General features: G+C 40.6%; 2 protein-coding genes across 8 annotated transcripts in view; both read right to left on the bottom strand.

The window, feature by feature from the left end:
• TRIM37 (tripartite motif containing 37) overlaps nucleotides 1-7,428 on the bottom strand; it is a 147,178-nt gene extending 139,750 nt beyond the window's left edge. For 4 of the 7 annotated variants that reach the window (XM_060082872.1, XM_060082873.1, XM_060082869.1 and 1 more), the window contains exons 1-2: nucleotides 6,954-7,427; nucleotides 5,103-5,204 (exon numbers count right to left, since the gene is read on the bottom strand). In XM_060082872.1, coding sequence (XP_059938855.1) covers nucleotides 5,103-5,204; nucleotides 6,954-6,974 — 123 coding nt within the window. In that variant the 5' untranslated portion in view covers nucleotides 6,975-7,427. Of the gene's footprint in view, nucleotides 1-5,102; nucleotides 5,205-6,953 lie in introns of all 7 variants that reach the window. The other 3 variants (XM_060082870.1, XM_060082871.1, XM_060082875.1) reach the window with 3 other exon arrangements.
• Nucleotides 7,429-9,400: 1,972 nt separating this feature from the next.
• Nucleotides 9,401-20,825, bottom strand: part of SKA2 (spindle and kinetochore associated complex subunit 2) — a 30,857-nt gene continuing 19,432 nt past the window's right edge. The window contains exons 3-4 of the mRNA XM_060081501.1: nucleotides 16,191-16,367; nucleotides 9,401-11,358 (exon numbers count right to left, since the gene is read on the bottom strand). Of these exons, the coding sequence (XP_059937484.1) occupies nucleotides 11,290-11,358; nucleotides 16,191-16,367 (246 nt within the window). The 3' untranslated portion in view covers nucleotides 9,401-11,289. The remainder of the gene's footprint in view (nucleotides 11,359-16,190; nucleotides 16,368-20,825) is intronic.

Here is a 20,825-nt window from a genome sequence, read left to right as displayed (position 1 = left end):
CTACTCTTCGTTGTGGTACACAAGCTTCTCATTGCGGTGGCTTCTCTTGTTGAGGACTCTAGGCATGCGGGCTTCAGTAGTTGTGGCACATGGGCTCAGTAGTTGTGGCTCGTGGGCTCTAGAGCGCAGGCTCAGTAGTTGTGGCACACAGGCTTAGTTGCTCCACGGCATGTGGGATCTTCCCAGGCCAGGGATCGAACCCGTGTCCCCTGCATAGGCAGGCAGATTCTTAACCACTGAGCCACCAGGGAAGCCCTAAACTACTCCTTTTTGAAACATGTTTTTCAGTTGAATTCTGTGATGCCTCGCTACTCCTGGCTCCTTCTTATTATCCTGCTGAATCCTTCTCCTAACATCTAAACAGAGTGACCCAGAGTTCAGACCTAAAAATCACTTCCCACAGGAGGTAAACTGGTGGTCTCATCTAGTCCCTTGGCTTTAAATACTATCTATATGCTAATTATTCAGTCTCTCTAACGTCCCCTTCCTCAAATCCAGGTTCATTCCCCTTCCTCAAATCCAGGTTCATATTTCCAACTGTCAACCTCTCCAATTAGATGTATAATAAACATCTCAAACTTTACATATTAAAACAAAAAAAAACTTTATATATTAAAAGGGTGAATTTTATGTTATGTGAATTATATCTAAATTTTTTAAAGATTTTAAAAATTACAAGTATTGTAATAAAGTGAACTAGTCCAAAATTTTGAACCGGAGTATCACAGAGTCACAAATTGGTTTTTTGTTTCTTTTTTTTTAAAAGAAAGAACTATATTTAATCATACCATGGGCTTCCCTGGTGGCACAGTGGTTAAGAATCCGCCTGCCAATGCAGGGGACACGGGTTTGAGCCCTGGTCCAGGAAGATCCCACATGCTGCGGAGCAACTAAACCCGTGTGCCACAACTACTGAGCCCACAAGCCACGACTGAAGCCCTTGTGCCTAGAGCCCGTGCTCCGCAACGAGAAGTCACCGCAATGAGAAGCCAGTGCGCCGCAACAAAGAGTAGCCCCCAATCACCACAACTAAAGAAAGCCCACGCGCAGCAACGAAGACCCAACGCAGCCAATAATAAATTAATTAATAATAAAAAATATATTGCTCTCACTAGCAAAAACAATGGTTTTCTGTAGTTACTAAGTAAAATGTAATTTAAAAGTAAAAAAAAAAAAAAACACTTTTACATCTATAACCTACCCAAATCTGTTCTTCCCTCAGTTTTTTCTATTTCAGAATGAGAAACCATTCATTCACCCAGATGCTGTAAAAAACTTTCCTCACATCCCATCTGTATGAAAATCCATTGATCCTACCTTCAAAACATATCCAGAATTGCCCTATTTTTCATCACCTTCACTGTTACCATTCTGGTCTAAACCACCATTCATCTTTCACTAATAAAGCACATCCTAACTGCTCTCTTCACTCTCTCCCCATCTGCCTACAGTCCACTTTCCACACAGTAGCCAGAGTGATAGCTTTCAAAACGTTAATTACTTCAAATCACTCAAAAGCTTTCAATGGCTAGCAGCACACTTAAAATCCAAGGTCTTTACCAAGGCCTCTAGCTACATCTTCAAACTCATTTCCTTTCCCTCTCTCCCTCTGTCCACTTTGCTCTAACCACGCTGCTTCTTTGGTATTTCTCAACACACTAAACATATTTCTTTCTCACGGCATTTGCCCTTTCTGATTTCTCTGCTGGGACTTTCTTTCCCTACATATTCCCATCACTCTCATCCTGGTCTCTGCTCAAATGTCATCTACTCAGAGACCTTCCCAGACTACTCTATCTAAAACTACCAACCTGCCAGTTAACTCTCAAAGTCCCTACTCTATACCCTCAACCAGTTTCATTTTTCTTTATGGTATGAAGAATATCTAACATATAGCTATTTACTTTTTTGCCTATATCCCAACTAGAAAACAAGTCAATTCCTTGAGAAGTCAGTGCCTAACTCCAAGTCCACAATTAATATTTGTTCAATGAATGAACAAATGAAGGGTGAATTCAGGAACCAGAACAACTCTGAAATAGGAAGGTTAAAACCATATTATTCAGATGGTCTGAATATAAGGCTAATGTTCTTGGACTTTATCCTTCAGGCAATAAATCTCTGAGGCTTCTGGGAGGGAAAAAGAATGACATTACTGGAAAATATCAATACGGCAGCAGGATACAAAATGGACGAGAGAAGAAAAGACTCAAGACAGAGAGATCAGTTAGATAGTAACTATAATTATCTAAGCATGAGGTAATAGATGTCTGTATTTCTCTATTAGGATGGTAATAATAAGAACGGAAAGGTAGGACAGATATAAATGACACTAGGAGATAACTGACAAGACTTAAAAATTATTGGTGTCAGAGGTTTCAAGTTTGATAAGTAGAAAAGAACAAGCAAAAAAAGAATTCAAAAAGAGTCAATTTGAGAAAATAATAGGAAGAATTTGATCTAGAACAAAGTTCAAGATGCTGGAAGGACAATCAGGTAAGACATTTATAGGTCAATGCTGAAGGAGTAGATTTAGGAGCCATGCACACAGATGATAGGTAAACCTGCAACACTAAATCAAATTTCTCAAAGTAGATAAAAATTTCCCAGAAACTTCATAATAGAGAATGCCAGCACAATATTTAAGAAATAAATACTTGTAAGGAACAGGAGGAGGAAGAGGAAAAGTGAAGAAATGAAGAATCAATGAGTGGACTTCCCTGGCAGTCCAGTGGTTAAGACTTCGCCTTCCAATGCAGGGGGTGTGGGTTTGATCCCTGGTCCAGGAGTTAAGATCCCACATGCCTCAGGGCCAAAAAACCAAAACACATAAAACAGAAGCAATATTGTAACAAATTCAGTAAAGACTTTAAAAATGGTCCACATCAAAAAAAAAAAACTTAAAAAAAAAATCAGTGAGGTATAAGGTAATAACCAGAGATCTTATGTATGCTGAACCTTCATCAAAAGAGCTGAGTCCAGATCTACTCTACCAATAAATTAACTACAGTGATAGAGGCCAATTACTTAATTTCTCTAGCTTCATTCAGCTTTACCATTTATGAAGCATAATGATATGTATGAGTTGCTATTTTTACAATAGAATAATACAACACCTTAATACAAACACCTTACAACACCTTACAACACCTTACAAACACCTTAATACAACACCTTATACCTTCACCTTACAAATAGAATAATACAACACCTTACAAATTTTAGTGTTTTTTTTTTAAACAAGTGTCCACCATCAGCCTTTTTTTTTTTTTTTGGATGTGGACCTTTTTTTTTTTTTTAATTTTTATTTTTGGCTGCGTTGGGTCTTCGTTGCTGCGCACAGGCCCTCCCTAGTTGCAGCGGGTGAGGGCCACTCTTCGCTACGGTGCGCAGGCTTCTCACTATGGTGGCCTCTCCCGTTGCAGAACACAGGCTCCAAGCGCGCAGGCTTCAGTAGCTGTGGCTTGCGGGCTCTAGAGCACAGGCTCAGTATCTGTGGTGCAAGGGCTTCATTGCTCTATGGCATGTGGGATCATCCCGGGCCAGGGCTCGAACCCATGTCCCCTGCACTGGCAGGTGGATTCCTGACCACTGTGCCACCAGTGAAGTCCCAATGTGGGACATTTTAAAAGTCTTTATTGAATTTGTTACAATATTACTTCTGTTTTATGTTTTGGTTTTTTGGTGGAGAGGCATGTGGGATCTTAGCTCCCGAACCGGGGATCGAACCTCCCACCCCCTGCATTGGAAGATGAAGTCTTAACTACATTTTAGTTTCTAAATTACCTTTTAGCTTATCTCATTTAACACCACAACCATCCTGTGAGATAGATCTTGTTATCCACATTCTACTGTTTGAGAAAACAACGCTAAGATCAAGTCCCTCAGTTTATGAGTGGGAGAACCAGCATGGTATGTAACTTAGGCCCTCTGTAGATGTGTAGTGCCAAAGAACACAGACTCTTGACCCAGGCTTCCTGGGTTCAAATCCAGCTCCATCATTTGCTAAATGTGTGACTGGAAGCAAATGATTTAAGTGTTACAGATATTACTCTTGACAAAGGGATATTTATCTTCCTCGGGCAGGAATAAGGAACCACAGAGAAAATTTTGAGATGATGAGCGTGTTAGATGACTTTGACTTTCTCAATAAAGGAAATAATCTACTAAGAGTCATGTGGGCCAGGCAGTTTTCAACTATGGCCTGTGGATGTGTGACTGAATCCCCACACACAACCCAAATAAGCTCTTCTGCTTTACATCTTAAGCTTCCTCATAGTTTTGTTTCTGGGGTTCACCTACATTCAATTTTTAAAGCCACTGGATTATATTCATCTTTAAGGTCTTTTTTTTTTTTTTTTTTTTGCGGTATGTGGGTCTCTCACTGTTGTGGCCTCTCCCACTGCGGAGCACAGGCTCCGGACGCGCAGGCTCAGCGGCCATGGCTCACGGGCCCGGCCGCTCCGCGGCATGTGGGATCTTCCCGGACCGGGGCACGAACCCGTGTCCCCTGCATCGGCAGGCGGACTCTCACCCACTGCGCCACCAGGGAAGCCCTAAGGTCTCTTTTAACTATAAGATTATATGATTTTATTATGTGCCTTTTAACCCATTACTAGCTTTTTCTCTATCTTACCCATCAAACAAGTATAAACTCTCCCTCCTGAGTCTCACAGCACTTTGTGAGCGCCTCTTTATGACACTACACATTCTTCAATATAAACACAAAGTCCATTCTCTCAATTAGATTTAAGCTCCTGCAGGGCAGGCACTTCCATCACTTATCTTAGTATCCTCAACCCCAAACACAACGCAGGCAAGCACTTCGTAAGTACTTGTTAAATGCACAGTGATTTAATAATGTAAATATACTAAAATTACACTGCGCTTTGGTTTCCAGACACTTCATAGCAATTATGACTTGATGATTATTCATCTCCATAGTACTAAACGATATACATTGATGGTCTCCCTATTAAGAAACAATCATTTAAGACATTTTTTAAAGGACATAAAATGTAAAATTAAAACAAGATAAAGAAAATGGTTTTTACAATACACCCTATATATACTAAATGTATGTAAAAAGAGATACAACTTACCCTGATACAGCTGAAACAACAAAGCTTGGAGCAATGAGGACACAGACGTGCATCCCGCAGTTTCTCCATACAAATGAAACATCGGAAAACCTCAGCAATGCTCTGAAAATAATAAAGGATATAAGGCTCACCAGATTACGCTACTGAATCATGAGTAAAAAGCATGCTTGCAATAATTCACCTGACAATTACATTTATTTTGGGTTGATAACATCCCAGTTTTAACTATATTCCATATCAGGACTTGGTTAGTCAAGGTCCAGGGTACCTCAGAACATCTCCTGGGAAAAAATGCTTCCTTTTTTCTGAGCTTCACAGTGGTTGTAGTCTAAGAAAAGAATATGGAATGCAAACATAGACGTGCACAAATATTTTCACGGAAACATCAATTATAATGGCAAGAATCTGCCCATAGCCCAAATGTCAAAATATTAAGGAGTTAACATAGACTATGATAGTCACAGAAATATTTTTGAATTGTTTAATGATCAAAAAAAAACCCTTATGATGTGTAACAGTAAGGAAAAAAAAGGCAAACTATGACTGTATGAACACTATGAACTTGTGACTTTTTCCGCAATTTCCCCAAGGGGGATGGATTGCTTTTATAATTTAAGTATAAAAAGATACATTAATGGCAGCATACTTTGATCAAGAGAGAAACAATGTAATTCAGAATCCAGAAATCTGAATTTCTGCTCTGAATTTCTGCCATGCTGCTGCAACCAACTAGCTACTTATTTGAGCCTGAAATTCTGTCCGTATGGAGAATTTTGGTGGTAGCTCTATGAAGGCTTTGGGAAGAAAAAAATACGTAAACAGAAGAAGCAGTATTATCTTTGCCAGCCTCAGATGAATCCATTTAGGAAGTATCTGACAAGAAAACAGATATAATTAAATGTAGGTTACTATATATTTTAAGTTTATTTTTACAGTACTCACATTTATTTTTACTCCATTCCAGAGGAATTAAACTCTTCTAAAACGAAGGTAAGGTTACAAAACTTTTATAATACTTTTACATGAGGAATTAAGGAGAAAATTACTCATGAGTCTAACCATGACTCTGCAGGACCAGAAAGAATCTGTGAGATGCAGACGCTGGGGGATGGGGGGTACGGCGGGGGACAATACGACCATTGGATGAACTAGTTTCAAGTGGAGTGCCCAGGTAATATAGTTGTTCCTTATCAAGGATTTAGTATTTTAGTAATTGCAAGGTTCAAGTCTTGACAATTATTATACAATTATGTCCAATAAGCAATCTTTTTTAAGTTCCTAGCCTTAACGTAAATACCCCAAACGTTTGAAATCATCGTTTACAAGAGTCATATATAAAAAGAATAGGTTGCTCTGGAAAACTACAGTCAAACAGGATAGTAAGATTATATCCTCATTCAATCTAAGAAGGGCAGATGTCTACAAAATGTACCGCTGGGAGGGAATGATTATCCATTCGGAGGGAGATTTGGATCCACGCAAAAACTCTTTTAAGAACTGGTGGCGAGTCGCAGCGCACGTCTGTCTAAAGAATCTGCAGCTCTGCTCTGAACAGGCTGTAGTTTGCAGAAACCCTGTGGGGATGAGTACCGGTGCCAAGACATCCTGGAAACGCCAGGATACGCACCACCTGACTGCGGGAACGGTCAGAGCACAGGGTAGCCGGAGGGCTGCAGAACGAGCACGGCGTCCTCTGCGCTGGGCCAGCCCCCTCCACAAAGGCAGCGGCGGGGTGGGGGGACTAGGGCAAGGCGCCCTACGAGAGGGTGGACTAGGGCAAAGCGCCTCGAATAAAGAACGCTCAGCGGGGGGCGAGGGAGACTAAGCACCACCCTCCTCAAGCCCCCTCACCTCCACGCTCTGTTCATCCATTGCCTCCGGCTCTCGGCGGGGCGCTCGGCGACCCGCGGAGTCCGTGGTCTGACCTGTTAGGCGCCGGCCTGAGGTCACCAAGTCAAATTGCCGCGGAGAACAGCCGGGCGCCTACATCAGAGGTCTCCGACCACCGCCCCACCTGCGCGCCCCATCGCTTCGGGTTCGGCGCCAGTTACCCCCACTTCGCCATTTTTATCCGCGCGCCAGCCCTAGGGCGCAGTGGGAGGGTGAGCGGTAGCCACAAGCTTCTTCCCTCCCGGCTGAGCGGCCCGCCAGCGACCAAGCAGGAGCCTTTCCCACGTGACGCGGGCGCGCGCCTATCAAACCGCAGCTCAGCCCCGCGGCGCTGGTCTTCCGCGAAGAAGTTGCCGCAGGGAACTCGCGAACACCAACGGTAACCAGGGTAGCGGAAGGTGCTGTGTGAGAAAAGGCGCGGCCCGCGTGCACGCATGCGCGCAGGCCGCAGCGCTAAGGGAGCGGACCAGTGGCGGGCGTCTAGTTCCCGCGGTGCAGGGGAGCACACGAGATTTGGCCGCTGGCTGCTGCAGGGTTGCGTGCCTTCGGCCCGGGTTAGCGCTGGAGGAGGAGGGCGCGGCGCTTGACCGCGCCCCGTCTCCCTCAGGGGAGGGGCGGCGCTCCACCCGTCTCAAACTTTTGCGCGCCAAAGGCTGGAGCCACCTGGAGGGCTTGTGGGAAATGCAGACTCCGGAGCCACACCCCTAGGTATTCGGACTCCGTGATTGTAGGGTGGGGCTCCACGAAATCGTTTTCAACAAATTCTCTCGGTGATTTGGCTGCAGGTGGCTTGTGGCCCGCACCTTGAGAAACTGTGGTGCAAATGATTCGTGGCTAGGGCTTCTTGCTCGGGGAGCAAGCCCAGATTCTCAGGTTTTTAAGACTTCCGCCCCACGTACGGAAGCAAAGCTCCAGATTGTGAAGCCTAGAGCGGTAATTTCAGAGTCGGGAGTGGGAGGACGGGACCACGGACGGTTTAGACGTCAGACCTACACCCAACCACACTCGCCCTGCATTGCTTGGGGCTTGAGGTGAGCTATCGCCATGAGACTGTGGAAAGTGCAAGAGTATCAGCTGTATTCAGCTTTCCCATATTGGCGTCTGCTTTCTGCAGTTTTCTAGCGTAAGAAATGTTTAAAGATTGCAGAAATTGAAGGTGTGAGGCAAAGGACGTACATCAAATTCTTAATTTGAGTTTAATTTTTCCTTTCCAGGTTATTGCAAACAACTGTTACACTTAACCGAAACTGAATGCACCTGAAGAGAATCAACAATTATCTAGGAAGAATTTCTTAAATATCAAAGCATTTGGACTTTCTTATAAGTAGTGGGCATAACAATTTTTTTAAACTACATGAGCCATGTACAAAGATATAATTTAGGAATAATTGTGCCTGAAAAAATTCTTTCAGCAAAATTATTTATGGTCTTGGAACTACAGAGAGGGGACAGTTGCACATCTTTTATACTAAAATGCCCTCAGTTGTACATTTTAATAATGGTAAATGGTTAATTTTATGGTATGTGAATTTTACCCCAATTTAAAAAGTTACTTGTGAAACACGGTACTATACTACTTGGGATTCAAAGGGTAATGAGAAGTGGTCTTTGCTACCCAGCATAGCAGAAAGCAAATAGGTAAAATTACAATGTATGATAAATATTAAAATAGGTTCTTGTACTAATAGATATATTTGCCCAAAAGCCCCAAAATGTTTAAAGATTTATTGCAATAGTTCATAACAGTGGAAAATTAGAAAACCCGTACAACTAATTAGGGGTCATTGCTTGCAAGCACTAAGTCAGATTCTGGCTAACTTAAGCAAAAAAGGAATTTAGTTGGCAGGATGCTAAACTGCTGTGTGTCGTTGAGAAACCTGTCATGTGCTCTATTAGAATTCCTTAAGGAAAGGCTGACCTTGCAGTCCTCCTTTACCCACCCTCCAAATCTCCTAACTTGTGTATTATACAGCTTAAACGCCTACAAAAGAGGAACTGGTAAAAAATTATGGTAAATTCATATATACAGCTGTTCAAAAGAATGATATGAAGATACCCAAAATATATTTAAGATAAAAAAAGGGTGCAGCTGCAGTACAGTATATGGTATCAGCCTATTTTTGTTTAAAATGTTTTTTAATTTGTATACATGTAGAAACATCTGAAAAAGTTGCAGTTATTTGGGAGAATAAGCATACTTATATTTTTTAATTTCTTAAAATTAAAGTTGTATTTAAAATACAACCTAATTAAAATTAATTTGTATCACAACTTAAGACATAAAAACACTAGTAGTCACATGGGAGAAAACAATTATCCAGATGAGAAATAAAAAAGGTCTAAATTAGGTAGTAAGAGTGAAGGTAAAGTGAAGGTTGGATACAACAAACATTTCAAAGAATTATACATTTCAAAGAATTATAGATTTTATTAACTAAGAAGATAAAGGGATGCAAACTTTAATTCCAGCTAACAGAATAGTTGCTGTTAATAAAATAAGAAAATCAGTTAAGTATTCTGGACATGTTCAACTTGAATATTCAGGTAGAGATTTTTATTGGAAATTTGGATCTAGATCTAGTGAAATAAGTTATACTTGGGAATCATTCCCCAAAAGGGCAATAAATGAATATATAAACAAGAGCAATTTTAAGAGGGATGAGGGGAAGAACCAACATTTAGAAGGTAACTTGTGAAGGAAGTCATAGAGGAAAAACAGTACAATCTAGTTTTTTTTCTGATTGAAAGCAAAACCCTTTAACACCAGTAACTTGTTAAGACCTCTTCATGATACCACCATTTTTCAATCCCACCATCACCATCACATCACAGAGCCATACCATGACAGGAACTTCCTCAATATTAATTGCCTGAGTACTGAAGAAAAAAAAATCTGTTACTAAGGTGTGACTTATTTATCTGTAATTTAAAAGGGGGGGCGGTTACTTTCTGTTCTCCAGATATTCAGAAGAGACAAGACAACTTTAACTGAAGCTACTCTTCCAACCCTGTCTGTCAGCTATTATGTTTGTTAATAACAGAAAAAATTCTTTTAAAATTACATTAAAGTATAATTCTATAACCTGTAAAACTAACATTTGATACACTTTTCCTAATCTTTCAATGCCTTGTTTTTATGACATATATAGAAATATTTATTGAAGGATTACTAAATATCAAACCCTAATAGTTTACCATCTTTTTGTGCTTCCAGCCATCCTGACACACACAAGTCAAGTGGTTTGCTTAGGGTCGTACAGCTAGAATTTAAAACCTGTGTTTACATATCCGGTATGAGCCCAAAGCCCAATCTTGACGACAAAGCTACAATATCTGCTTCTCCTCTTACCTATTTAGCATAGCTTTAGCATTTCCCAGAACATTAATACCAGTAATAATTTACTGGTAACTTGACCTTCTGTTGTATAGATATACCATGATTTACTTTCATATTTACTTGTCATTAGTTTTTTCTTTTTTTTAATAAATAGGGAAGTTGACGCGCGCGCGCACACACAAAACAAACTGGCAAGTAGCGGTTGCCAGTGATCCTCTCATTTCAGTTTCTTAGCTTTCATATACAGTAGAATGAACAATTACAGTAATATAGACCAGAGGAGAACAAAGGTAGTATTGAAGTATAACAGGGACAATCTAAAACCGCGTTTGAAAGCAGAGCTCATGCTGTTCAACATTAGCAGGAAGAGGGAATAGGACAAAGATAAACGTGAGGCTGTCACAGAAAAGCCAGCTTATTACTAAGTTAGGTTTTATGGCAGACTGTTAAGTCACACATTAGCAGTCTCACCAATAATGTGACCACATCTGCAATCAGAATTTTCAATAATAAAATTATATACATATGTATAACATAATACAAATTTTTTTCTATCCTTTCATTTCCAAAGCATGTTCATTCACATTTGACTGACTGATAGTAAATAATTTTCTTTTACAATAGGCCAGGACATCCGTGTTATCCTGATTATACAAAAACAGATACAAAATGGTGTTGAGACTTACTTGCCTGAAATTACAAGACTAAGTGTATATGCATATATATTTGTAAATCTCTTTATTTCCATTCCATCCCTTTGGCTGAACATTATGTGTACAATATCTGCCCTTCTCGTATTCCCCTCTCTCGTGGAAGGCATCACTATCCAGTAACCCAAGCCAAATCTCCTTTGTCATCCCCCGACCAACAGTCATCAAATGCTAACAGGACAGCTTCCTAAATCTCTCTGGAATTGATCTCTTCCCCATTAGAGTTCCCTTTTGCAAGTCCATTTCTTCATCATAAGTCTGACACGTGAGCTCTTAATTGCTCTGCCGCAGTTTTCTCTTCTTCAGTCAGTGGTAACAGCTACAAAACAAATGACAAAATCTTTATTTCAAAAACCCTTAAAACAACAAGGTCCTACTGTATACCACAGGGAACTATATTCAATATCCTGTGATAAACCACAATGGAAAAGAATAGGAAAAAGAATGTATGTATGTATATAACTGAATCACTATGCCGAAGAGCAGAAATTAACACATTGTAAATCAACAATTTTGTCAATAATTTTTTTAATTAAAAAAATCTTTAAACACTGCTAAATTAATTTCTGCTTTGTTACACCCATAATTGTTTCCATAAGTTCATACTATGTATGTAATCACAAATTTAGGAAGGCAAGGAAAAAATACATATTGACTATCTATATACAAGCTACTTTGAAGTTTGAGTTTCCCAAGAACTTGCAATTAAAGTGAAGAAACAAGACCAAGAAATCAAACAATTTAAGGACAGTAATTTAACAGAACCAAGGAAGTCACATTTGAACAGCATATTCTAAAAGTACTTTGAAAAAGAAGTGGACACAAAAATAGTCTGGAAGTTTCTTCAGAAGTAGAGATTTGGGTTAAATTTTGAAGGATAATTAAGATGCTTTTATCTTCAAGTAATAGAGACACATTTGAAAATGGATAAATAAGAAAATGTATTATCATTGCACAATAATACAGAAGAAGGGCAGGTTTCAGGGCTGGTTTATGCTCAACAATGTAAGGACTCAGTTTTCTCCATCTAACAGCTCTGATGTCCTTGATGGTGGCTGTATCCTCACGCTGACAGGAACGTGGTGCTAGCGGTGCTAGGTATCACATCTGTACACAATGTTTAGAAGAAGTAAAGCTTTCTCTTCCCAGGGGTCTCTCAGCGGTGGGGAAACTCTTCCTAATTTCCTACTTTCAGACGTTCCCTCCTCATATGTCATTTGGGTTACAAACCTATTCCTGAACCAATGTCAGTTAAAGGAAAATCCATTCCCCTTGCAAATCAGGCACGCCCCCGAAGCTGAGGATAGCAGCAACTTTACCTCAGGCCGGAGTCTGAGGAATGGCACACATCTCAAGAGGGTCAGTAATCTTTTAGGCAGGAAGAGAGAACAGATGCTGAGAAAACAGCCAGCAAACAGAATTCACAAAAGCAGATAGGAGCAGCAAAAGCAAAGGGAAGGGGACTTCCCTGGTGGCGCAGTGGTTAAAAATCTGCCTGCCAATTCAGGGGACACGGGTTCAAGCCCTGGTCTGGGAAGATTTTCACATGCCGCAGAGCAACTAAGCCCATGCGCCACAACTACTGAGCCTGCGCCTAAAGCCCACGAGCCACAACTACTGAAGCCCACCCTCTGCAACAAGAGAAGCCACTGCAATGAGAAGTCTGCGCACCGCAACGAAGAGCAGCCCCTGCTCACCGCAACTAGAGAAAGCCCACGCTCAGCAACGAAGGCCCAACGCAGCCAAAAATAAATAAGTAAATAAATTTATATATTAAAAAACAAAGAAGAGAAGCCGAAGGCAAGTTTTATGGGGCTTTCACAGAGCACCAACAAACAGGCTAGCTGAAACATAGAGTTAATGAGGAAATAATAGGAGGTAGGACCTGAAGAATCACTCAAATAGTTACAAATCTGCTTAACTATATAGGTCATCTCTAGAGAGACTGCCAAATCTGGAACACCTCATACCTACAGAATCAGAATCTCTAGGGCAATGCTGTCCAATAGAACTTGCTGTGATGCTGGAAATATTCTGTATCTGCACTGTCCAATCGGTAGATGAAGGACTGAATTTTTAATTTTATTTAATTACTTTTAATTTTAATTTATATAGCCACATGAGGCCATTGGATACCCCACCTGGTTTCGTTTATCAAGCCAACATTTGCCCAAAATGTTCACATGGATAAAATGAAAAACAATCATAGGCCTTACTGCAGCCCAAATAGTAAGAGAATTTCCCTCTTCTGTTTCAAAAACAGGAAATGGCATTATTCTGGCAAGACTTTGTTCTCCATGAATCCATGTTTCTCATTGTGATCTCTGAAATTCAAGAGAATTCAGACCATCTGTTTATAAAATAAAACTTCAAAGAGGTTTTCCAGGAGTTAACTAGTCTAAAATGTGTAGAAATTTTTCTTCTTTAATACAAATGTTTCAGAGTGTCGACGGAATACCATACATTCTATCTTTAATGCCTTTTTAATTTTCTATTTATTGCTATACTTTTGTTTTGCTATTTTCTATTTGGAACAAGTTTAGTCCTTTTTTTTTTCTTTTGATGGTCACCTTTACAATTAACTATATTTAAAACCTCAGTGTCTTCACAGCAACTAAAAAGATCAGGAAATTAGTATGTACTCCCTTCCACCTCCTTTTCTGTGCTTCCTATTTATTTTTTACTATTACCAATTCAAGTTTTTTTTAAGTATTATCAATTCAAATATACATTTTCTATCCTTCCAAATGAAAAACCACTCAACTTGATAAAAATCATAGCAAGATAATAACTGAACCGTTTTACTTTGTTTGCTTTCTGTTGTTTATGAACAAAGGACCATTTGCCCTAAGTAGAGATCCCTTCCTTGTTCTTCATGTTTCCAAAATAATTTTAAAAGCCCTTTTGGTTATTTTAGAAGTTTTCAGAATCCTCAGCTCAGTCTAGCCTTTGGCTTTCTTAACTATTCTCACAGTTCTGACCGTATGTCTAATATACCTCTTTTTATACTTGAAATTCCTTTACACATCCTTTACACTCTGGGCTCATAGAACTATTTTTGGTTATATAACTCTCTATAGATGCCATTCCCTTTTCTTCCACATTTTGATCATAAAACTTTTCTCTTAACTTTCTCCTACTATCTCATTTGTAAACTAGTGTGTACAAGACCCACTATATCCAACATTTCCCAACTTGGCTATCATTGATTCTAAAATATGATCTCCTTTTTCAAGGTTTATAACCTGCCTTTCAGTCATTTCTCCTTATTTGTCATCATCTGATCCAAAGTGAAAACCCTTAGCTTCCTACCTTTGATATAATTATTCCTCATTTCAGATACTTCTTTTAACTAAATGAAGACTTTTATAGATATTTAAATGATTTGACATCCCCTATCACTATCATAACTACTTTTCTGTACCACTTTTTTAATCTCAGAAATATGCCATCTATTTATTGTATCTAATGGAGACAATTTTTAGCAAATATTCAAAAAGTCATTTTTCTCTTTCATTTTTCTCTTTACTCACCCAAATTTATTGTGCTTCAATAAATTCATGGATTTCTATACATATATGTTGATATATACATCCAGAACTACTCTTAGTCTCTCTTCAAGATTTGTTTCCTTAGAACAAGTTTATGTGCTTCTGTTGTCAGGTTCTGATCACATGTACAATGAAGAATATGTGACTTGATTTTATTTATAAAGGTTATTACATCTTTTTTGCATTTTATTTATTAGCAGGTGACGCCACCCATACTGTTTAAATTCCTGCTCCCTATTCCCTCTGTGCCCTTTTTAATTGCCCTCCCCTCTTCCACTATTCATTTCTCCATGACATAACACATACATTTAAGGTGTCATTTTACGATTTTTACCCAGGCACTGTTCTCTTTTCCTCCATTGGTAACATAAAGAATTCTTGATCAAATTAACCTGGGTAATCAACCTTTGAGATCTACTCTTGCTACAAGCCTATAATTCAAGTAGCTTAAGCCATAATTTAGTTCAGACTTGGCAAATAAATACCATGTATACTGCCCCTAGCAGCATGCCACAGCAGATAGTTTTTCTGCCATGCCCAGACACAGCTCCTTAATACAGCATTCTAAGCAGCAGTTATTACCAGTTATTACCAGTTAACCAATTGGAGTTAGCACCAGAAATTAAAACCTATTGGACATCTTTTGTCCAGATAATTAAATTCAACTCTATGATTCCATCTACATTAGGCTATCTTTTCTTTCAAAAGCCCTCACCTTTGCATTGTAAATGAAAATGCGACCAAACTCTTCAACTGGCTGTTCAAGATCTTAGTGCCTAGGTCAGCAGTTCATATTCTTTTTCCTACTCCAACATATCTAGAGAGTTTTACACATCAGTGATAGAGGATTACACTCAATGAGATTCTTACAGTAAATGAGAAGGGGGTGCAGAATGGAGGAAGAGGATGAAGGTCAGGCTTACTCAAGCCCACCAACCCAACTGAAGAAAAGGAGAACTAAAAAAAAGTCACTGGTATAGATGCTTTCTAGATTTCTCAGTCTCACTACTTCTTACAGGAACCAGCAGAACTGGTAGATTTAATAAGTATTAGGAAGATTTCTCTTCTGCCATGGCTACATAATCCAAGACAGCATACCTCTTCATTAACCATGTCAAGTCCACCTGCTCCTTTTAAAATAAAAGGAGGAAGACTTCCCTGGTGGTGCAGTGGTTAAGAATCCACCTGCCAATGCAGGGGACACGGGTTCCATCCCTGGTCCGGGAAGATCCCACATGCTGCGGAGCAACTAAGCCCACGTGCCATAACTACTGAAGCCCAGGTGCCTAGAGCCCGTGCTCCGCAACAAGAGAAGCCACTGCAATAAGAAGCCTGCACACCGCAACGAAGAGTAGCCTCGCTCGCCGCAACTAGAGAAAGCCCCCGCACGGCAAAGAAGACCCAACAGAGCCAAAAATAAATTAAATTTATAAAATAAAGAAGATGAGAGCTATTATACTTCAGGGAACCAGGAAAATCTCATTTCTATCAACAGTTCCAACTGCTGAATTTCAAAATGAGAGTTACTGGGGATTTATCTTTCAAAGAGAAATTCAGAATTAAAATTCTACAAATCCAATTGGTCAATTGAAAGCATTACCTTCAGGTCTGTTTGCTTTTGTAGTTCTTGTATCAAGGTCATAGTCTTATTGAAAGTAGCACAAATGCGGCTCTTAGTCTCTTTATGCTCGACAGCAATTGGTTTAAAGCGTGCGTGCAAAGTTTGATATCGAGACTTTATTGCTGACAATTCCTTTAAGAGTGTAACAGGATTTTTCTACATCAAGAAAAAAATGAATATATATTAAACCTGGAAAGGAAAAATTAAGCTTCTTTTAAGAATTAAAATATATACAGCACATTCTACCATCCATTTAATAGAACACTATTTAATTATGCAACTATGGGGCAGAGGATGGGAGGAAGGAAAAAAGAGAGAAGTATAAGACCTACATCCTATTCTCAAGGAATTTAAAGCCTAGGCACAGAAATAACCCCTCCCCTGCACATACACACACACACACACACAACAGCAATATTAAACTGCAAATAAGGTCACATTAGATACGTAATATTTGATGTACAGCTCACAATAATTAATTACACTATACTTCTAAAATACAATTCTAAATGTTATTATACGGAAGGTGATTTAAGAAACTATTTTGATTTGTTGAATAAGACAACTTGAAACCACTTATGATGAAATTCTTTTTTAATTAATTTATTTATTTTTGGCTGCATTGGGTCTTCGTTGCTGCACACATGCTTTCTCTAGTTGCGGAGAGCGGGGCTACTCTTCGTTGCCGTGAGCGGGTTTCTCATTGCGTGGCTTCTCTTGTTGCAGAGCACGGGCTCTAGGCGCGCTGGTTCCGTAGTTGTAGCTCACGGGTCTCTAGAGTGCAGGCTCAGTATTTGTGGCGCACGGGCTTATTTGCTCCGTGGCATGTGGGATCTTCCCGGACCAGGGCTCGAACCCGTGTCCCCTGCCTTGGCAGGCAGATTCTTAACTACTGCGCCACCAGGGAAGTCCTGAAATTCTTAAATACACTGTCATGGGGCTAAAGTATGTACGAGCACCAATTCACTGACCTCACTATACAAAATGCACGCCAACTCAAGCAACTATATTTATAAATTACATTCGTTTTTCAAATTCATTTTGGAATATAAACCACTATTCCATAAAAGACATTTCAACCGGGTGTTTTCTGCCACTTGGTTATTCTTTTCATTCCCTGGTGGTTTCTTAGCAAACCCTCCAATACTAGCTATTCCAAACTTTCTCCACTCCCTCCAGTTCCCATCCACCCCTTCTTGGCAAAAGACCTCATCCCAACTACTTTACTGAGAAGATTAGGAGTTTCTACTCCTGCCTTTTCACTGAAAATGAAAACACTATGGACATTCTGATCCTTACTTAGCCCCTAACACTACCACTAATTTTTTTAAAATAAATTTGTTTATTTATTTTTGGCTGCATTCAGTCTTCTTTGCTGCACGCGAGCTCTCTCTAGTTGCGGCGAGCGGGGGCTACTCTTGGTTGCGGTGCGCAGGCTTCTCATTGCCGTGGCTTCTCTTGTTGCGAGGCATGGGCTGTAGGGGCACGGGCTTCAGTAGTTGCGGCACACAGGCTCAGTCGTTGTGGCTCTCAGGCTCTAGAGCGCAGGCTTAGTAATTGTGGCGCATGCGCCTAGTTGCTCCGCAGCGTGTGGGATCTTTCCAGACAAGGGCTTGAACCTGTGTCCCCTGCACTGGCAGGCAGATTCTCAACCACTGTGCCACCAGGGAAGTCCCACTACCACTATTATTGTTGTGCCCTCCCCATATCCTCCAGACCTTAAATTTCCTATATTTCAATAAGCTTTTCATACCTCCCTCTATACAGACCTCAAATATAGAGAGATTTTTCCCTATACTGAGGGGAAAATTAACTCTTCTTTTGACTCTGTTGAGATTCAAAACCAGTTTCATTTTTCTTACTCCATTTGCCACCAACCTTCTAGGTCCTATAATAATACACGTCCTAGGCCTTTTCATAATAAATGGCCCTGGGACTTCCCTGGTGGCGCAGTGGTTAAGAATCTGCCTGCCAATGCAGGGGACACGGGTTCAAGCCCTTGTCTGGGAAGATCCCACATGCCACGGAGCAACTAAGCCCGCATGCCACAACGACTGAGCCTGCGCTCTAGAGCCCGTGAGCCACAACGACCGAGCCTGCGCTCTAGAGCCCACGAGCCACAACGACCGAGCCTGTGCTCTAGAGCCCGTGAGCCACAACGACCGAGCCTGTGTGCTGCAACTACTGGAGCCCGTGTCCCTAGAGCCCGTGCCTCGCAACAAGAGAAGCCACGGCAATGAGAAGCCTGCGCACCGCAACCAAGAGTAGCCCCCGCTCACCGCAACTAGAGAAAGCTTTGCGCACAGCAACGAAGACCCAAAGCAGTCATAAATAAACAAATAAATAATAATAATAATAGAAGACCCCATAGACCAGAGTCCTTTGCCAAATTATTTTAAACAATCAAAAAGTCAGACTTGCTCTATAATTTTGATATCCCTCTTTTTGCCTCTCCTTATTTCTTTCCTATTCTAATCTTCTTAAAATGAACTCTTGATTTTCATAAAACTATACTATCTTGGGTATCTTCCCACTCTTCAAGTATCTCCTTCGTGGACCCTACCTCATGGCTATAGTCAAAGGCTCAGTTCATGGCCTCTACTCGCCTCTTCTTTGGAGACTGATAAAAGATGATTCTAACAGGAACGAAAAAGAACAGAAAATCTAACTTAAAGACTGTTAAAATAACTCTGCAGAGAGTGACCAAGACCTACGGCATGAAGAGTAGAACAGGAAAAGGACAAAAGAGACACCATAAAAAAGTTAAAACTTATAGTATGTTTGATATGGGCAAAGAAATGATAGATGACACCAAATGTATAGTCTGGCAAACAGTGTATATTAAGATGCCTTTTGGGATATCTACTCAGTAAACACCCCAATGACCCTGAGACCTGTATCTTAACCCTTCATTTCTCATAATGTATCTAGATATTCTAAGAGATTGCCAGTAGAAAAACTGGAAAATACAGTCCAAAAAATATCCTAAAAAGGAGGGGGGAAATAGACAAAAATGAAAACTGCAAGGAAAGATAAGAAAAATAGAGGATAGATTCAGGAAGTCCAATATTTCAGTCATGGGAAAGGCCACAAAAGAGGATTTCTTTTCTTATGAATACATAGGTAAGAAAAGTGATATGACTTTAGATTCACGTGTTTCATATTGAAAGAGCCCCAGCAAGCGACAGCACAGCTACTGAAAAGACCTATATCATAATCATAAAATAATTATAAAATTTCACAGCATAGATAAAATATTCTTAAAGTTCCAAGACAGATAGGTGTGATGCAGGAGTTGGGGGCGGGGTGGGGGGGATGGAAGGTATAAAATAAGAAGGAAGACAAATACAACGGATCAGGAATTAGAATGGCATCTATTTCTCAACAAGAACACTGGAAGCTAGGAAACCACAAAACAATGATTTTAAAATTAAGAGAAAACAATCTCTAATCTAGAATTCCATACTCAACCAAACCATCCATCAACTAAAGGATTAAATAAGGGTTAAAGGAATATTTTCAAACATCTGACATCTCAAAGAGTGAAATATATGATCCAAACTAAAGGGAGTAAAACAAAGGGAATTACCAAAATTATGGTAAAGAAGTTCCCAGCCATGCAGGAAGCCTGTAGAGCCAAAGGTTAGATCGGAGCAGGAGGACAGACAGCACACAAGGGATGTGGAAGAAAATGAAACTTAGGGATCAGGTGATGTGTCTGACAATGTTGACAGGAGTTTAACAGTTCTGGTAGAAAAGTCTGAGGCTGAATTAATGATAAATGCATAGAAAAACTAAGAAAAATAAAGGGGGGAAAAAAGAAAACAATTATTAGCTCCAGAAAAACAAGTTGTGTAAGAAAGGAAAAGCAAACATAGTATACTGCATGACTTGGATAAAAGCAATATTTGCAGAGCCATAATTACTGTGATCTGAATGTGTCCCTGCAAAATGCATTTTTTGAAACCTAACCCCAAGGTGATGGAATTAAGATGTGGGATCTTTGAGAGGTGATTATGTTATGAGGGTACAGCCATCACGAATGAGGTTAGTGCTCCGATAGAAGAGGCTTAGAGAGGTCTTCCCCTTCTGCCACGTAAGGATACAACCAAAAGTCTGCAACCCAGAAGAAGGCCCCATCTTGACCATGCTGGCACCTTGATCTAGCACTTCCAGCCTCCAGAACTGTGAAAATAACTTTCTGTTATTTAAAAAGTACCCATGGGGGCTTCCCTGGTGGCGCAGTGGTTGAGAGTCCGCCTGCCGATGCAGGGGACACGGGTTCGTGCCCCGGTCTGGGAAGATCCCACATGCCGCGGAGCGGCTGGGCCCGTGAGCCATGGCCGCTGAGCCTGCGCGTCCGGAGCCTGTGCTCCGCAACGGGAGAGGCCACAACAGTGAGAGGCCCACATACCGATAAAAAATTAAAAAAAATAAAAAGTACCCACGGGCCTCCCTGGTGGCGCAGTGGTTGAGAGTCCGCCTGCCGATGCAGGGGACCGGGTTCATGCCCCGGTCCCGGAGGATGCCACATGCCGCGGAGCGGCTGGGCCCGTGAGCCATGGCCGCTGAGCCTGCGCGTCCGGAGCCTGTGCTCCGCAACGGGAGAGGCCA

Source organism: Mesoplodon densirostris, chromosome 18 (assembly GCF_025265405.1).
Source record: "Mesoplodon densirostris isolate mMesDen1 chromosome 18, mMesDen1 primary haplotype, whole genome shotgun sequence".
NCBI classification, from domain to species: domain Eukaryota; kingdom Metazoa; phylum Chordata; class Mammalia; order Artiodactyla; family Ziphiidae; genus Mesoplodon; species Mesoplodon densirostris.
Note: the sequence above shows the minus strand (reverse complement) of the source record. Positions and strands in the feature narration are given on the sequence as shown.